Raw genomic sequence first — 19,612 nt, 5'->3', positions numbered from 1 at the left:
GCTTTGAAAGTATATTTCGATTTTATACTATGGCACGCATAAACCATTTTTATACTAAGTTTGCATTCTCTCCCTTTATACCGAGGGGGACGACTCTATCTACGATGCAGAAAAGATTGTGTTTTGCTGTGGTTGGCTGCACGCAAGCTGAGTAGATAGAAAGAAGATTGATGACGATTCTGAAGATTTCCTGTGAAAATATGATGCGCGATGCAAGCTAATGCGCGAAATGAAAGAAGATTTTTCGTAGATGGATTTGCTAGTGTGAGATTTTTCGAGCATCTAGAATTGAGATTTAGATGTGCCGTCCCCCTCGCTTTATACCGACCTTTGCGTCGGTACGGAGTACACTGAACCAATATGACATATTCCTGTTATGTGGAAATCTTATAAATTTGCGCTATAAGATAATCCATTGAAAATTATATGATTGAAATTGTGCCAGGTAAATTCTATATGAATATCTGATACATTTACAATGCTGATAATTTGGTAACTTTTATATGATCGTCGTATGATAAATGAAAATCGATCAAATTATAATAATTAACTGAAATGGATTTGAAACCCATAAGCATAAGCTACACTTTTCACCACAATATAATATATGTGTCATAAATCAATCGAAGTAAAGTTTGTGTGAAAATCACATGAAATTTACTTCTTCTTTTGACACATATATTTAATCGATTTCTAAAAATAAATCGAAAAATAAACATCAGGCAGTGGGAGCTTTCACAGTTGTGCCTTTTTTTATTGTAGCTGATTTGGGATTCGATCAAGGACTGTTGAGGTGTGATGCTTTCGGTTTCTGCGCTCGATTTCACTGGGCCACGGCTGACTTCAAGATTGAGCTCGTTCAAATAGCATGAAGTAAGAACAGCTCTCCCGACATGGAATGCAGTGCAACGTTATGCTTGTTTTGCTAGAGTGAAGACAAATAGCACTGACAAATTTATGTTCCGTTTCGGTGGTGTGGTTTGTTCAAATCTTTCTTAATGCACCTGTGTGCAATAAATCAACGACTAAATTATATAAGTTGATGTAACTGGTTCATGAAGTTCGAGTACTAGGGCTGGAATCTGAATTAGCCGTGTAGAAGGCTTACAATTAGAATCATAGCAAAGTAAATATTGCAGTAGAATCATTTTTTTTTTCAATCTCAATACATTCTTTTCCGGAAACAAACAAAGATTATTCAATACAGTATCATTGTTGTTAGTAGTATTTAGTTCAACTAATCATTTTAATGAGTGTACGACAACATCGTTGAAAATTGTTTCAATAATTTATAAAGAACAATCATGTAAGATGTATTTTATTGGGAGCGATATTCAGTCCAGAAAAACATGCAAAAACAAACGTTTGCTGTTGGATTTCTTAAAAGGCATATCTATATGACTATTAAATGATTGTGATGGATCTGTTTACAATCTTTAAACCTCAAAAATCACAGGAAGCTATTCCAATGAGATATACATGTTTTCCTATACTGCAAAGTTAAATGACAGTCCAATAGTTTCTTCATGTCTGTTTACACGCGACATATCAACAAACGTCAAAAATCATTAAAAGCAACTCCAATAAAATATACATCATTATCTTATAAGATATACATTTTAGTGAGCAATATTCATCATGAAAACAGGTATATTTTACTGGATTTTCTCATAGAGCAAACTTATATGATTTTCCATTAGTTTCTAGATGTCTGTTCCCACCCATGACATATCAACAGTTTTTCACCATGAAATATATCAAACAATATTCATATACTTATTACCTATCGCTAACCACGTTCGAAGCAAAGTATTATCAAGTACTAAGTATGTGAAATTACGATAGAAATCATTCCATATCGCAGTCATAGCTTTTAAGTGATAATCCAATGGAATCTATCAATCATCACATAGAATGAATAAATCTGCTGACATTGCTATGTTATAAGATGGATCCAATAAACGGTACATGTCGATTTGTTTCAGTGTAGAAATACTCAGAGGGAGAGATAGGCGGAGAAAACAAAATGCAATTCGGCAGCAGGGATTTGTTCCTAAATTATCTTGCAACCCTTGCTAGAAGCTAACATTTCACATGACTTGTTTATTGTTTATTGTTTGTTGAAAAATTCAACTGACAATTACTGTCTAAATGAATAAAACTTAAACTAAATAGTTACGGTCAACGGTACGGAAAAGGCCAAGTAGCCGATGACGAAACACGTCAGCTGATATATTGAAGTCGAACATATAAAAAAAGTTGTTGAATTACCGGCTGATTGCTCGAATTGGCTCGTGTTGTGTATAATTCCGGCTCCGTGGTTCCAAAAACAGAAAGTCGCGTTGACGAATTTGTATTTGTATTGTTGTTGTATTTTTGATTCGATTTAGGTGCAAAATAATAATTGATTGCATCGCAATATTTTGCACATTTCTTGGTGCCATTCGTTAACCGGCGAAGATCAATTAATCAATAGAGTTAAGGCCCAAGCGCAATGACAGCGGAAGCGGAACGGCAGCGGTAGCGGAGAAGCCCGATCTGAGTAAGCCTACTTGTCGGATTGAAAACTAGTTAGAATCAAATCGACTTCGGTTAGGCATCTTGATGTCATTTGTGACAACTGTCAAACTTTCCGTTTCCGTTCCGCTTCCGCCCACATTGCGTTTGGGCCTTTAGAATATTGTTTTTGATTCCAAAAACAAGTTGAATTTGAGAAGCATAAAGGTGATTGAATTTCTGTTCGATTGCAATACTCTCAAATTTATTCTAGTAAGAATAAGAAAAATTCTACTTGGAATGTTCGATTGACTCAGATTCAGAGATAGAAATTCTCACTCAGCTGCACGATAAGCATTTCCTCACTCAAGCTACTTTTCGGTGAGTTGTGAACCGTTCAAATTTTCATCTCTCCTTTTTCATCGATAATTCATTATCCTCTCTCATACATAATCCGAAAATATCTCTCTTCAAAACCCAACGAAAATACTTTATCATCACCCATTTGGCTCTGAAAACTACCATGAGCGAAAAAAATACCACCCCAAATTGTTCGGCTCCCAAATTGTTGAGGCTTGGGAATTCACCGTCTCTTTTGTTCTTCCGCTGATTAAATGGTTTACGGAGTGTGAAATCATACTGTGTCATCCATTTAAACAGCGGCAGAACGAAAGGGACAATGATTTCACATAGCCTTACCTGTTTGCATTTCATTGGTTTCGACCAGTCCGGCAGATTTTTTTATTATTTCATTTTTATACCTTCTGTCAAATCATAAGGGTCATCCATAAATGACGATTCAATTTTCTTACCAATTTTAGACCTTCTCCTACCCTTCTTGGTGTTTTTTTTTCTATACCCTATACATGGTCCGTTACAAATGTTGAAACCACCTCTCCATTACTCCTCAGATTCCACGTAATTTATGGATGTGCCCTAACTGTTGTTTTGGTTCTTAATTTCGGATCATCGTTTGCGTGCGGAAAGTGAATTTTCAGGTGTATGAAAGAAGTGAAAAATCATTATCGGCATCAAGAATTCACTGAAAAAGAAACGATTTATCTGCCGCTCATGCTCTCCGAAAAAAATAAATCGCTGTTGCTTTTCTCTCGAAAACTGCTGTGAGCGTATAATATTCTCTCGCTTCTCACATTCTCATCTATTTCTCCTAGCAGGTGAAAAATTACGTTTCTCTTCTCAAGTAGGCGAAAATTTCGAACTCTGCTCAGATTATTGTCGGATTTCTCGCCTCTCTTCATTTGGTTCGCTGTTTTCGATCCACTCGTTACTACAATAATTGTCTGAAAACTGATCCTATTTTCTATTTTTTACAACGGCTTGCTGAGATCTCAGAAATATTTTTTTTAGCATTTGCTTCGAAATTGAAAAGCATTCTAACCAATTTATTTTCGACTTTTCAAAAGGGAGTAAACTTAAATCTTTTACATATTTTTAATTTGCTATATAATCTACTAGAACTGCATTGGTATTTCTCACTTTATTTTGTTATTTGTTTGCTGATTATTATTATTTATATATTTATTATTATTTGTATTTATATTTATATATAATTATTTATAGATGTATACTTTTTTATTATTATTTGTATTTGAATTCTATTGTGATCGTAGCAACCTACACACTAATCCAGCATTTAGTTGTTCGGTATTTTTTTGTACTGGGCTTAAACGGTAAAACGAAGGATTTACTGAAAATTCAGTTTAAATCAGGTAAATAACCGATGTTCTGTAAAACACAAACTGAACTTCGGTATCGTTTGATGCAAAATACTGTACACAGAATATTTATTTACTGAGAAAGTCGTTATTTTCCAAATTTTCGTGATTTCACGAAAAGTCAGTAAAAATAATTACTGTGCACAAAGTAGTCTTTATTTTTTTTACCGACTGGTCAGCAGAATAGCCACCTTGTTTTACCGACCACGAATTGTAAAACTCTAAACTGTCAATTTTATTCCCGCCGCCATTTTAGCTTCAGTAAAATCCGGGAGCAAGTGTTTAATCGCGCGGTTTTGTTAAAACTTGAATTATATCATGACGGAACTGAGAAAGCTCGACAGCGAAATTGAAGTACTATTTCGTTAGTACCAACAATTATTATTTACTCTTTTTGCAGTTCCTTGATCTCCAACAAATTTTGATTAACAAAATGGATGTTTGCATTGTTTGCTTTCACTGTCGACGCGCTATTCCGGGGTACGTCAAGGGATTAAGTCGTCATATTAATTGGCATATTATAAACGGTGAATTGCACCAGGATTCATGCTTTTATGACTGCAAATTCACTACTTTTAAATTAACTGGGTAACACGGTATAATAATGAACCAAATAACTGTCTTTTCAGTTAAATTGCAGCAAAATAAACAAAAAGAAACTACTGGGTTTTCCAGTATACGCAACTCGAACCAATTACTGAATGAACAGTTATTTTTGACAGATTGACTTTACGGACAGTTCGGTAATGCAAATTATTTCTGTGATGACTACTGGGCGATCCGCAATTCAAAAACCCAGTAAAATTTTACTGACTCCAGTAATCTAAAGTTAGTGTGTAGTAATTCGCGTCGCTATATGCACTTGTTATTAGTTGCTAAGTTTCTGAATAAATTTTTCATTCCACTGTTCAACGTCAACCGATAAAGACGTGTTTCAATTACTCTCTACAATTGGTTATGGGCCCAGGATACCTAACCGGAAGACTCTAAAATTGCAAGACCAGAAGAAGTATGTCCACAGGCGGAAGTTTAGGATCCGGACAGCAAGGTCAAGGAGATGGAGGCGCCAACGGAAACGGCAGGACTGAAGCTGGAAGCGTTCGAGCCACCAGAAGTTCCGTGGCACTGCCAGCCATTGACAAGCTAAGAGGCCGGGAGAACTACACGACGTGGGCATTTGCGATGCGGATGATCCTAATCCGTGAAGGAAGCTGGTCTGCCATCGACGGAGACGGAGAAGGTGTTACTGAGGATTTGAAGTTGCAGGCTCTGGCTACGATTTGCTTAAGCCTCGAGAGCTACAATTACAGTCTGGCGCAGGATGCGGTTACAGCAAAGGAAGCCTGGACGAAGCTGCAATCTGCATTCCAGGACAGTGGACTAACCAGGGAGATTGGACTGCTCAGAAAATTTACGTTGGTACGGCTGATCAACTGTGCTAGCGTTGAGGCGTACGTGGACGAATTAATGAGCACAAGCCACAAGCTTGCATCCGTGGGCTTTAAGGTGGACGATTCCTGGCTCGCGGCGATGTTGCTGATGGGTCTTCCTGATCAGTACGAGCCCATGATAATGGGACTCGAAGCCTCTGGAGCGGCTTTGACAGCGGATGCAGTGAAATCCAAAATTCTACAGGACGTTAAGCTGGATCGTGGTCCGGTCAGCAGCGGCGCGGAAGGTGCCCTGTACAGTAAAGCGAACCGGAAGAAGCCAAGTGAATCCAAGGACGGTAGCAAAGGCGAAAAGTTATGTTACACCTGCAAGAAGCCGGGTCATTTTGCTGCCAAGTGTCCGGAGAAGCAGCAGCAAGCGAAGGCGAGCAAACACAAGGATCTCTGTTCCATTTTTGCCATGGGAGACGTCAGCACCAGTGAATGGTATTTCGATTCGGGTGCCACTTGCCACATGGCACGGCCGGATCAGAAATTTCTCGATCAAGTCAAGATGGACCACAACGTCGGAACGGCGAACAATGCCACTATGAAGGTCGTAGCGAAGGGTTCAGTCGTGTTGGACAGCAACGATGGTCGAATCGATGTCAGCGGTGTTCTGAAGATTCCCGACCTAGCCACCAACTTGTTATCCGTAAGTACGATCTGCAAAAAGGGCAAAACTGTTATTTTCACCAAAGACAGATGCGAAGTTCGGGACGAAGACGGTGATCTGGTTGTCACCGGCCTCTGCAGAGTCAATTGGCCAGAGAAGTCGTTTTTGGCAAGCGGCATGGAGCTCTGGCATCGACGTCTGGGGCATCTTCACGAAGGTGGTTTGAAGAAGCTCAAGCGAATCGCCAACGGAATAGATTTCCAAGATGGGTCGTTAGAAGGATGTGTTGCCTGTCTGGAGGGCAAGCATACGAGGCGTTCATTCCCAAGCAGCGAGTCAAGAGCTGAAGAACTGTTGGAGTTGGTACACTCCGACCTCTGCGGACCAGTGGAGATTTCGTCGTTGGGTGGAAGCCGTTATTTCATGACGTTCCTGGACGATGCAAGCAAGCGGGTGGTGGTTTACTTCTTGAAGCAGAAAAATCAAGCACTCGAAGCGTTCAAGTCGTTCAAGGCCAAAGCGGAAAGACAGACGGGCAAGAAGCTAAAAATCTTGCGTTCAGACAACGGAAAGGAGTACGTGAATGCAGATTTCCGGAAGGTGTTGGAGTCCGATGGGATTCGACATCAAACCACGTGCCAGTATACGCCTGAGCAGAACGGGGCGGCAGAACGCATGAACCGCACGCTGGTTGAAAAGGCGCGGTGCATGCTCAACTATGCGAAGCTGGGAAAAGAGTTTTGGGCAGAAGCTATTTTGACCGCGGCTCACGTGGTGAATCGATGTCCTACTCGTTCCCTGGAAGAGAAAACGCCGGAAGAGGCGTGGACCGGAAAGAAGCCGAATTTGAAGCACCTCAAGATTTTTGGCTCGAGCGTGATGACTCTGGTACCGAAAGCGAAAAGGAAGAAGTTTGATCCCAAATCTGAGAAAGGCATTTTCGTCGGCTATTGTGAAGACACGAAAGGTTACCGGGTGTATGATCCAGAGAATGACCGTTTCCACGTTAGCCGAGATGTCATGGTACTGGAAGAAGGCGTCGCTATCTGTATGGCAGAACAACGAGTGCAGCCGGTGGAGTTAATGGAGCTTTGTTCGGATGAAATCCATGATCGTCCTGAGTCCGGTGCAGCTGATACTCCTGAAGATGGTCAACACGCTGTGCTTCCTCTAGGCGAACAACCGAATGGCATCGTCGTACCTGGTGCAGCCGGGCCTGCTGTTGTTATCGATCAACCGGGTGGCAATCCTGGTGAAACCGAAACAACGGAGGAAGACATCGTCGTTGTCGACAGTTCGTCCAGTGAGGCAGACAAATTCGAGGATGCCTGTGCCGATTTTGCGCTCCCACCGCAACTGATTAGACCAGCTGAGTTGCAGCAAGGGTTAAGGCGCAGCGGTCGGGAGCGCCGTAATCCAGGCAAGTATAATGACTTTATTAGTTACGGTTCCTTTTCTGGTGGTGTTCATTACCCTCAGTTATCCTTCAACACGACGAGCGACGATGATACGATGGATGATCCGACGAGCTACGATGAGGTTCTGCGGCGGCCGGACCGAGATCATTGGATTGCGGCTATGCTTGAGGAAATTGCATCCCTCAGCGAGAATAGCACGTGGGTGCTCACCGATCTGCCTGAAGGGCGGAAAGCGATTCGGAACAAGTGGGTGTACCGAACGAAGCGAGGTCTCGACGGAACCATCCAGAGGTACAAGGCCCGCCTCGTGGTGAAGGGCTGCTCTCAACGACCTGGTCTGGACTACGACGAGGTGTACTCCCCGGTCGTGCGGTACGCGACCGTCCGGTATCTGATGGCACTGGCGGTGCGGTACAACTTGGATATTGACCAAATGGACGCGGTCACTGCATTCCTGCAGAGCGAGCTGAAGGACGAGGAGATCTACATGCTCCAGCCAGAAGGGTTCGATGCGTCGAATGGAAAGGTGTGCAGACTGAAGAAGGCCCTCTACGGTCTTAAGCAGTCCAGCCGCGTATGGAACGCGCAGTTGTTTGTGGTGCTGCAGGAGTTCGGACTGAAACGGTCGAGCGTGGATCCCTGTTTGTACTGGTGCATCCGTGGAGGAAAGATGATGTTTGTGACTATCTACGTCGACGATCTCTTGATTTTCACAAACGATCGGAAGCAAAAGAAGAAGCTGAAGGCCCATCTGCACAAGCGGTTCCAAATGAAAGACCTCGGGGAGGCGCAACAATGTCTTGGCATCAGAATCACGAGGAAGCGTGAAGAAGGCAAGCTGTGGTTGGATCAACAAGCCTACATCGAAGACATCGTCAATCGCTTCGGTATGGCCGATGCCCACCCAGTTGCAACACCAGCAGATCCAAGCATCAAGTTGGACAAGTCGATGGCACCGAAGACGAAATCTGAAATGGAAGAAATGAAGTCAGTGCCATACAAGGAAGCAGTCAGGTGTTTGTCGTTTGCAGCTCAAGTCACCCGACCGGATATTGCTTTTGCCGTTAACGTTGTGAGCCAGTACAGTGCCAACCCTGGCCGTCCTCACTGGGAAGCGGTGAAGAGGATAATCCGGTACCTGAAAGGTACAATAACCAAGAAGCTAGAGTACTCGACAAGCGGTCCAGCGGACATAGTTGGGTACAGCGATGCCGATTGGGGAGGAGATGCGGACGACCGGAAATCCACAACCGGTTATGTGTTCATGATGCAGGGAGGTGCGATCTCGTGGAACGTCAAGAAGCAGCCTACCGTAGCCCTTTCGTCCTGTGAAGCGGAATACATGGCCATGTCTCGCACGATCCAGGAAGCTATGTGGTGGAGTAATCTGCAGTCGCAGTTTTGCGAGGCCAAACCGATTTCCGTGTGCTGCGATAATCAATCGGCAATCAGCATCGCCAACAACGGTTCGTATAACCCCCGGACCAAGCACGTCAGTATACGGTACCATTTCATGCATGATAGCCTGCAGCATGGTGTCGTCCAACTGAGCTACAGGTCGACAACGGAACAGCCAGCCGATGGGTTCACGAAGCCGATGACCGTTCAGAAGCAGCAGAAGTTTCGGAAGCTAACTGGCGTCGCGGATTAGGGAGGAGTATTGTGATCGTAGCAACCTAGTAATTCGCGTCGCTATATGCACTTGTTATTAGTTGCTAAGATTCTGAATAAATTTTTCATTCAACTGTTCAACGTCAACCGATAAAGACGTGTTTCAATTACTCTCTACAATTAATTCATATTTAATTATTTATATATTTCTCTCGTGCCTACAATTATGACAGTTCATTTGGCTCAAAACATTCTCTCCGCCCATCTCTCCCTCTGAGTATTTCTAGTACACGGACAGAAAATTGTTTGCATTGAACCAAAAAAAACTTTATTTGTATTTACACAAACAATTCCGGTTGAAATTATATTGCATTTTATTGTTTCGATAATATTTATTCAAATAAATTCAAAATAAGATTCTTTTTGTTTTCATAAGCCACTCTTCAACTACAACTATTGTAAAAATAACAATATTCTATTATCAAGCCAGCAATAGTTAATTTTAATTTAACATTTATTTGTTGTGTCAATTCCCCGGGCCATAAATGCAAAAATAATTACCAACCATTCCCTCGTGAAAACCCAGACAAAAATGTTAACAATAACAAAAAATTTCTCGTTTCATTCAGCTCTAGAGGCAAGTAAGTATGCTGCTGTTGCAAAATATAAACAGTTTTTCTATTTTTCCTTGATTTTTTCCGTCAATCTTATTTTCAGTACTGAGTACCAATGCTCCCAACGCCAGGAAGGCCGCTCCCACACCTGGACCCTACCTATCGACCCATCAACTCATGAACCGGAGAGATTTTATGCCTCAGAAAGTTTTTTTTTTTAATTTCATTGTAATTCTGTTGGTAACAAATAGAAAACAAAACCTAAAAATAATCGCAAATTATTAAAAATTGAATCAATAAACATATTTTTATTTCTACTGCGTATATTTTCAGGCTTAATAAAATAAATATGATTGAATCAACAAGAAATCTCTTTTAAAAACAAACATATTTTTTGTTGACCCAGCTGCCAAATTTGACAGCTTACGTCAAAACCATAAAAGCTCTTGTAAATTCGAAAAGATTTTCTTTTTGATTTAACAATCCATGGGTTTTTTAATCAAAGATACTGGATTGTTGAAATAATAATGATTTCATTTTGCAGCCAAAACAAAATGAAATTCTTATTAAATTTACGTCAAATATTATTAGGTTTAAATTATTTTTTTCTGCGTGTACGGAGAGTTGCGATTTAGCGTAACTTTTATAATATTTAGATTTCAATATTTTTTGAGTGTACTTCAAAACTTGTTGGAAATCCCTTGCCGATCAACGGAGCACGTTCACGACTTTCAACAATTGACAGTCTCGTAAAAGTTAAAAGCCTCTCCAAAAGCTTATAAACAAAGTGTGAATGGTGTGAATATTCTTCATTTTATTTTGTGTTCTAGCTTGTTTAATAAACAATTAATAGTATGCTAACGAATAATAATATAGTTTACCCCATCAGGAATCCTTCAACCATGGATAACTTGTAATTAGGTGTGGAAAATATCGGAAGGAATTAGCAGCCCGTACTGTGAAGAAACTTCATCTGTTGGCTTCTTTCTGCATCTTTTGGGGTCAAGAAAATGTCATCCAACTCCAAGGTAATTGTTATTATAATATTTAATGCTTATCTTTAATGCCACTACTAAATTTATGCAATAATCTAGGAGTTCCCCTACGAGTTATTTCGCCAAATGCATAATGATCTCCAAACACAGATGATGAAAATAACTCAATTATCACAAGCGGAAGCTGCGGCATCTAGCGTGGTGAACGCTAACCCAACCACCCCGCCTCGACAAAATCCGTCAATGTATGCTAATTCTTATGCAGGTAAACCTGCCAGTTCCTTTACCGCTGTTCCGCAGCAGCCAGCTAGACAGCAAGTGACGGAAAAGAAAACATTCGAGCAAGCTTATCGCGAAGCAATAGAGCGCCTCAATGCAGCTGCCGGCAATAGAACCAATTCTCAACAACAAACACTACCACAACAACAACGTTCGCGTGTGCAGTACAGTAAAAGTTGCCCTCGCCAACCATCTCCTCCTAGAAGTGTGATCAATTCCAATCGTTTTACTGTGGAACCGTCAGTCTCCGTTTATGCTCCGTCGACGCCAGGATCGTCTGATGTAAGAATAGTTTTTATGGATTTGGAATACGATCACATTTATTTTGTCTTACAGAGTCAATATAAAACAACCATCTACAATATCAACACGATAAATTTAGCAGGATTGGTTAAAAGTCAGCAGAATACGAACGATGGCCGAAGTGCAGTTGGTCGATCTGCCGTATCGACCTCCGTGGGGTCTACTCCAAGTGCGCCCCAATCTCAATCAGTTGAGCGTATTATGGACGAAAGCCACAGGTATAGAGAAACTTTTGCAAATGCCTACGCGAGACATTTACTAGAAATGACCAGAACTGCTGTACAGAAGGTAAATTCGAGATTTTTTTTTGCTTGAATTTAAATTTAACAAAATTATATCGATTAATAGAAAACTGCTCAACCACAGAAACCAGCACAAGGTGGCCAGTACTCATCAAGCGCTAACCAGTCACCAATATCGTCTCAAATAGAGCCAGGCAGTGGACATCTGGCAAAGCCGCTTCCTGAAGCAGATTTGCCATCAAAAAAGCCCAGAAAGTCGCCAGCGGCTAATCCTTTGATCCTGAACGGAAAGGATGGTGCAGCATTGACCTTTGCCGAGATGCTTTCCAATAGTGAGCGAAAGCCGAATGGAAATGTTCTGGTAAGTTGTGCTGATTAAGTACAGGTTTTTGGCTGTTCTCGCAATATTTATACCAATCTTTACTGTGCTATTATGATGATCACTAAATAGACACATTAAAAAGTAGGATCACGTTTGTTATTACCGGAGACAACATATCAAGAAGCGACGGATACAGTAGCGCTGCACCATATCAAATTTTGATGCGTTTCTAATGATGACGCTCTATCTGTCGCTTCTTGATATGTTGTCTTCGGTATTGCCAAAGACAACACATCAAGAAGACTGGCAACTTTGCCAGAATCCAAGCGACATATACAGTAGCGCTGCACTTGAGCGAAGGTGGAAGCAACACATAGAAAAAGGAGCAAATACACATACCTTTCTTCTGAATGTGTTATCTTTGCTATCAAATTCGTTCGAAACATTTACCTTTGAGCGGCAGATGACGTAATTGTACCTGTTTCATAACGGTCGTCTTTGGTATTACTCTAATAAAAGGTTTGAATATTTGCTGATGTCGGTATAAATAGGGAACACCGGGGCTGGTAAATGTAAATGGCAGCATTGTCGTTTTGGTTTTTGCTGTATAGTACACCAAAAATGTAAGCGCCAACAAGTGCGATACATTGACAACTCAACATCATTTCAGGCATAACATTTGATAACGGCACAAAAGCATTTGTAAACAAACTTTCTAAGGCCCTTTACACGCGAACCAAAGTACGCCCACGCAAACCAATACCACTTGCGGAAAGGCGATAGTTATGATAGTTAAATGATATCCGATGATGTTGTTGGTTTGCGTGGGCTTACTTTGGTTCGCGTGTAAAGGGCCTTAGAAAGTTTGTTTACAAATGCTTTTGTGCCGTTATCAAATGTTATTTAAGTAAAGTAAGGATTGTTGTGACTCCAAAATGTTTACTAGTTTGACTCTGAAACAAAGCTTCAGTTGCAGTTCGATGAACGATGTCTCCTTTAAAAATGTTACACATTTTTGTTAATCTATCACGGAGTTGGTACAAACTTGCACACAAGTTCACATTTGAATGTTGGACGCAAGTTTAAAGATATGAAATGAACATCACAGAAATCATCAGAGGGAGGGATGAGGAGAGATTGCTTTTGACGTCGGGATAGACTGGTTGTCCTTCGGGCCCGGGATGCAATGAATAAAGAAAGAGATAGTAATGAATTGCAAATATACCACAGATGATTAATAAACAACGGAATTAGGGCCAGTGAAATTTGAGTCCTTCCATATTTTGGAACAACTGTTTGGACATTCAAAGTGTTTTTATGTTACTTCATACGCGAAATTAGCGATTTTCAGAGTTGGTTGGAAATGCTAACATGAAGCTTTAGTGTGATAATTTATTAGCTAGAGAATGATCTTTAGAAGAGGGTAGGTGTATAGTTCCGTTAGAGTACGGCAGTATGAAAGTTGAATAGAAGTTGAAAATGAGCGGCGACAGTTTTTAAAAGTCAGGCGCACATCTTTTGCCTAACCCGTACGATGTACGCGGAGACTTGAAGTATGTCTTCAAGTCTACAGGTAAAAGATGTGCGTCCTCCTTTTGCTCATAACTGACTGCGGCTGTGGAATAGTTCTAGCGACGTTTCATCACTACCTAAAGCCCCACGTTTACGAGAGCATTTCCAGTTGATGGTGTGCTATAATGCAATTCTTCTTTACCCAACTATTGTGTTGCTCCTCTCGTCATGACCAACGTGGTCATCTCAGAGAGAAAGCAGTAGGGTGGTTGCCAGTCTTCTTGATATGTTGTCTTCGATCAAAGTAAAAAGTACTTGAAACACGTTAAATTTTTGATTACAAGCACAAGTGTAGATAGTTAATAAAGCATGGGTTATGATTGATTTGGTAGATTAGAGATTTCAATTATTTATTAAATTAGGCTAATGAGATACCTATCATAATCATTTGAACTTAAATAAGAAAATTCAGACAGTCTAATGACATTAAATAGATTAACAAAAGAGTTAGGATGCAGGGAATTGTAGAATAAATCTGCCTATTTAGCGCAATAAGAAAACGCAAGCAGACCAAAAGCATTAAGCAGATTAACAAGGAGAGGAATACTTTAATAAATAAGTAAAATTAGAGGTATGTGACAATTAATAACTTAATCTTTTGTAGATATTGTTTTCCCCTGAGTTTATTGTACTCGATTACTATATTATTCTCTCGGTACATATGCGGTTAAAGCATTTGAGTTAACTTATTTATTTTTGTTCAAGTACTTATATTTCAGGCGTAACATTTGATAACGGCACAAAAGCATTTGTTAACAAACTTTCTAAGGCCCTTTACATGCTAACCAAAGTACGCCCACACAAACCAATACCACTTTCGGAAAGGTGAGAGTTGCCTCTATCGGTTCGCGTGTTAAGGGCCTTAAAAAGTTTGTTTACAAAACGGCTCACGACGAGCAACTCAATCCGATCAGCGGTTGCGGGCAGCCTTGATGGCTAGCTTTTTGGGGGGAGCCTTTTGTTGTATAGTGGAGAACACCACCACTCACCACACGCGGTGAGACCGGATGGAATTCAATTTTGAAATCTGTGTTAGGGAAAGCACTTTTCGCAAGCAATCGGTGACCATTTTAATTATGATAGCAACAGTTGCACATTCGTACAATTTTCAATAGTGACATTTTGAAAAATGACAAATCGTTAATTTTAACAGGTTCGTAGAAAAATTTCCTATCGATTTGCGTATTTAGAATTAAAACCCATCATTTCTGGATCAAAATCAGACCACTTTCATGCCGGGACCGACATTGGATTCTGAAACACTGCCAATGTTGCCTTAAAAATATATGGTATGTTAGATTTTAAAATATGGGAACTGACATCCGATTGATGACCTTGACAAATGTATATATGTATGTATGTACGAAACCATTATCCTAGCTTGGGTCTTGCCCTGCATGCGGTTCCACTCAACAGCAAGATCAATTTTCGTAATCATTATGAATTCAACATACTGCTGTATGAAGGGCCAAAAGGGTTGGGCGGGCCCGTAAGCAGAGACACCGCGGGAATAAGAGAATCTCCTTCCAACAATATGATTCAGCAAAATGAACTACGAAATTTTTCAATACATATTATGCTTTCCACGGGATGGTTTGTTTGAGAAGAGCGCGTCAAATTCATTGCAACTGTTGGAGTAAAATGGCAGTACATATTTCCTCCTGGACTCCGGCTGGCACTCCACTCCATTGTCCAGTTACAACTTTAATGATAAAAGTTAAAAATGTAATGTGTATAAAATATATACTGAAATACAATACATGATAATAAATAAGTATGACAAATTAAAAACAACTCAGATTTTAGTCTTGACAAATGTCCAAAAAATACTCTTTATCAAATTTATGGTGGTCCTGAAAAGGACCGTTTTGTCATGATGGTTGAGTAATGCTGAGCTATTAGGGTGTTCAACATGGATGAGGCTGGCGAGCTGTAAGTTGTTTTGAACGAGGGTAACGCGCTTGGCATAGATGGGCCACAGCGATTAACGAAGATGGATCCAGATCAGTAGTAGCGGTGAGGCTTCTTCCTCCTTCTTCGATGAATGGACGCTCATGTGCGCTGCAGTTCGCTGCTTGCGGGCAACCTTTCGTTGTGTACAATGTTCAACGCTACGCGCCGATGCTGCTGCTGCTGCTGCTGACGACCGACCAAACACCACCACACACGGTGATTGAATAAGCACCGTTCAGGGAGACAGGATCCAATTAGATTTTGAAATCTGTGTTAGGGAATGCGCTGTTTGCAGGCAATCGGGGATAATTTTGATCATTATTGCAACAGTTGGATATGTGTGTAATTTTCAGTAGTGACCTATTGAAAATGAATAAAGTGTTCAATTAAGCAGATTTGTAATCGATTGGCTTGTTTAGAATTAAAATCCATCCACTATTGACAGGGTTATATGTGGTCAAAACCTGACCACTTTTCGTAATGCGGTTAATTTTGGTTTTTTGAAATTGCTCCCCAAATATGTGCCAAAAGACGTACTGCCGTTATACGCATAAATGTCCCATGTTCTATGCAATCATTATGCACCGTGGCTTAAGCTTATAACGACCGCGTAATCCTACGTAAAAAAAATTACCAGCCCGCAGTGAATCATAAAATAATGCCCTCTATTTTTTACTTTCAGCTAACAATTGACCGAAAAGCAACGCCCGGAACCAACAATCCAAACTTACCGTCGCTTGATGCTATGATGGCAGCACACTCGAGCAAATCGAAACACGCTTCTTCGTCATCACTAGAGAAAAAACCAATAGAGTCGCGTTTGAAGCCATCCAGCATTAAGATAAACCACGATGAGTTCTATCGACAAATTCAAAACAAAATAGTACAACACACGCAAAAACTCTCGACCCCGTCGAGCCTGCCAGCACAGCAACGGGTCGTTAGTGGTGCTACATCTAAAGTTGTACCACCAAGACAGCAAACGGTGATCGTTTCTACCAGGTCAGTTCCGGTGCCCAACATTGGGAATCGACCAGATTTGACTGTAATTGTAAATAAACCTAAAATATCTTCACCTGCCCCCTCTCATGTATACGGGAAACCTACAATATCGACTTCAAGCTCCACGTCATCCACTGGTCAAAGTGTATCACCATCAACAAGTCATTCATATTCAATGGGTTTATGTACGCCTAAGCGAAATCAAGACTCCGCGATTGCTAGTTTAGTCGAACCGCCCCCAGCTCATTCAACTACTCCAAAATCTTCATTCGTATCACCGCAAACTTCCATCCCAGTTAAACCCTTGACTCCCAGTCCTTTACCGGTTAAAGAAACTATGAACTATGGCGCAAAAAATCTCAACAGTATTACACCGAAATTCAGTAAGCCAGCTTCAGTTACTGCAGCCGATGGAGTCCTAAATTTGGATACAAAAATACCAACTCCACCGTCATCTGCATCTCAAAACAACACACCGAATATTGGATTCGATGACTACAGTTTACAGTCCTCGACACAATACCGTACTACTGGCAATCGGTCATCCATTCTGTTCAACAGCTCACAAAAGGTGGTCAAAATTGAAAAACGTGTCAATTACGATGCTTATGCTAATGCTAAAGCTAGCAATTCGGATAGTGGGACATCTAAATACCAGCACAATGTGGTCTGGAAAGAGCAACCGTCGATTAAGTCCGAAGAACATCTCAACGGATCCGGAAAGATTTTCGAACAAAAGAAAACTTTACGTAAGTTGGTTGAATTATGAATGGCAAGATCAATGCTGCTAAAATTGGTTGTTATAATGTTTCTATTCAAATTTATAACTGTATTGATCGGCCTTATTGGCATGTTTTGTTTTCTAACTTGTATCACTTCCATAGTGGAACTATTGCAAATTGCCAACATGCAACAGGTGTCATCTAATCCACAAGGTCAGACAAAGGGTGTATCATTCGTAGGTAGGATTGCTGCAACAGCTGGCAACGTAACAACAGCGGGAGCCTTGCAAACGAATCACATGAATCAGACCAGTAAGTTGTCTACCTACATACTCATAAAACAGGTCTTTGCTTTTTTAAATTTGAAGAACCACGCCTAGTGAAATTCCGTAATGTTGTTTTCAATATACTACCGGTGGACTATTCCATTTGTATATGAAATTTCATAAATATAACATGGGACAATTATGTGTCCACCGGTATACATATTGATAAAATTAATAATAATCGCAGTATGCAATGAATTTAATTTGAATGTCACTCTGTATTTTGCGGTCAAACACTGTTGCATGTTTTATCTTTTAATATTTTTTTTAGACCAAGATCTTTTCAAATATCGAATGACCAGTAAAAGTTCATCCAAAGAGAAACACAGGAAGGTAAAGCATTTCTCCCCTTAACGACCACTAAGCTGGGCAAGAATTCTCAAATTTCTGCTCTGTTTTTAGCTTATTGACCCGTTGGCTATTAAACCGGATCCTGACAGGCCTCCGGTGAAACGTAAGGACCCAGCTAAGCGACTCGACTTAGTCAGACGGAAGAAACCGAAGCTGGCCCGTTCTACAGATCCCTATCTGCAACATGGACCGTGCTATGAGGTAGCTCCCCGATTATCGCGTTGTAGAGAGTGTGGACGCTCTGCTGCAGCACGATCGAGGGATGCGGCTAACATATTTTGCCGTTTCATTGCCTTCCGAAAACTGAAGTAAAGATCATCTATGAAGGTTTGTATGCCACCAGTGCTAATGTGTTTTTTCCTCTTTCTCTCTTTACAGGTACAATGATCATGGACAGATGGAAGTAGCTGGTTTCGCTGACCCGAATCTAGATGCTCAGAAGGCTGATACCAGCTTATGGGATGCCAATTTAACCAAGGTGCCCATTGACTTGTCCGTAGAAAAGTCTAAGTTCTTGCTCGGACAAGTCGGATACAAATTCTGTGAACTATTTCATCAGGAGAAGGAAGCTTACTTTGAGCATATGTCAGAAGGTAATAGTTGTGATTTTTAATAAGCCTGTACATATTACATAATGTGAAATGGTTTTGGCTTAAGTCAGTGCTGTCTACTGAGATCGGTTGCCTCAGAAGTGGGACCTAGTCCTAACAAAGAGTTAATTCACCAGGATTTCGTTTACAATTCTATTTACGTACCTCCTTTACTATCTTTATACAATACGTTTCTATCATGTTTTTTTTAAATTCATTTACTTATCAATCTCAATTGTGGAAGCTTTTCGGAGCCATTATTATTCATTATGATTTTTACAATGTTTCTTAACCCGAGCAAAGTCTGAGATCAAATTGAAATCTAAATTTGATGTTGTGATCTCGCTGATAATGATTGCTCAGGTTGCTGTCGTTTTGGTCGTTTTAACGGTTAATGTATGTGTGTGTGTCATCCTCTATCCCTCACCCAGCCGGGGGCGTTGGACAAGTAGAACTGCGAATAATTTGATCAAATCTCATGCTCCGTAATGGTGCCCTTTATGTTGTGAAGACTAGTACTTCAAAAAGGGTAACTTTTGAGGCAAGACAGGGTGTCCTCAACAAGTTAAGGGAACAGGATGCACTAGATGTCCACAACAGGTACAGCAAAACATCACATAGACGCCCTTATTCACACTAACTACTCAGGGGATAGAAGGTCAAGAAGAGCCACCGCCGCTAAATAAAGCTTGAACCGGGTACCTGGGACTCCCACGATATACCCGCGGCAATGGTCAGCGGACGATGCCCTGTGCGTATTTAGTATGTAATATGTTTTATTTGGATACACAAAATGTGTGAAGCCATGCGTCATCTAAACCATAATTTGCATTACAACAAATACACTTGTCAACAATCTTCAACTGGAACGTACTCACCAAATCACTTCACCCGGGAGCGCATTCCCGATGATTGCACGCATATTTTTCTCTCCACTCCAACCACACAGCAACCAAATATCTCTTTTCTTCACTTTTCTTTTTCAAGACACTTGGTCGTTTTAACGGTTAATATATCAAAATTGAGAGCAAAAT

At 40.7% G+C, this 19,612-nt stretch overlaps 1 protein-coding gene across 3 annotated transcripts; it reads left to right on the top strand.

Annotated features, from left to right (window-relative positions):
• The first annotated feature begins 10,701 nt into the window (after positions 1 to 10,701).
• LOC135706927 (mucin-2-like) lies at positions 10,702 to 18,748 on the top strand. Of its 3 annotated transcripts, none has more exons than XM_065228610.1 (10): positions 10,702 to 10,717; positions 10,798 to 10,949; positions 11,016 to 11,477; positions 11,532 to 11,786; positions 11,847 to 12,101; positions 16,270 to 17,338; positions 17,474 to 17,623; positions 17,909 to 17,970; positions 18,040 to 18,296; positions 18,367 to 18,747. In XM_065228610.1, the coding sequence occupies exons 2-10, from the start codon at positions 10,932 to 10,934 to the stop codon at positions 18,599 to 18,601; spliced, it is 2,763 nt and encodes a 920-aa protein (XP_065084682.1). In that variant the 5' UTR covers positions 10,702 to 10,717; positions 10,798 to 10,931; the 3' UTR covers positions 18,602 to 18,747. The 3 variants fall into 3 exon arrangements, with proteins under 3 accessions (XP_065084682.1, XP_065084683.1, XP_065084681.1); XM_065228611.1 differs by lacking the exon at positions 10,702 to 10,717 and having other exon boundaries at positions 10,726 to 10,949; positions 16,270 to 16,589; positions 16,710 to 17,338; positions 18,367 to 18,748; XM_065228609.1 differs by lacking the exon at positions 10,702 to 10,717 and having other exon boundaries at positions 10,726 to 10,949.
• The last annotated feature ends 864 nt before the right edge of the window (positions 18,749 to 19,612 follow it).

The sequence above is a fragment of the Ochlerotatus camptorhynchus genome, unplaced genomic scaffold (assembly GCF_037179485.1).
Source record: "Ochlerotatus camptorhynchus isolate MF236.1 unplaced genomic scaffold, CSIRO-AGI_Acam_v1.1 ptg000295l, whole genome shotgun sequence".
NCBI lineage: Eukaryota > Metazoa > Arthropoda > Insecta > Diptera > Culicidae > Ochlerotatus > Ochlerotatus camptorhynchus.
Note: the sequence above shows the minus strand (reverse complement) of the source record. Positions and strands in the feature narration are given on the sequence as shown.

Coding starts and splice junctions, on each gene's coding strand:
- LOC135706927 (XM_065228610.1), top strand. Junction 17,971..18,039: donor CCAAAGAGAAACACAGGAAG/GTAAAGCATTTC, acceptor CTCTGTTTTTAG/CTTATTGACCCGTTGGCTAT. Junction 18,297..18,366: donor ATTGCCTTCCGAAAACTGAA/GTAAAGATCATC, acceptor CTCTCTTTACAG/GTACAATGATCATGGACAGA.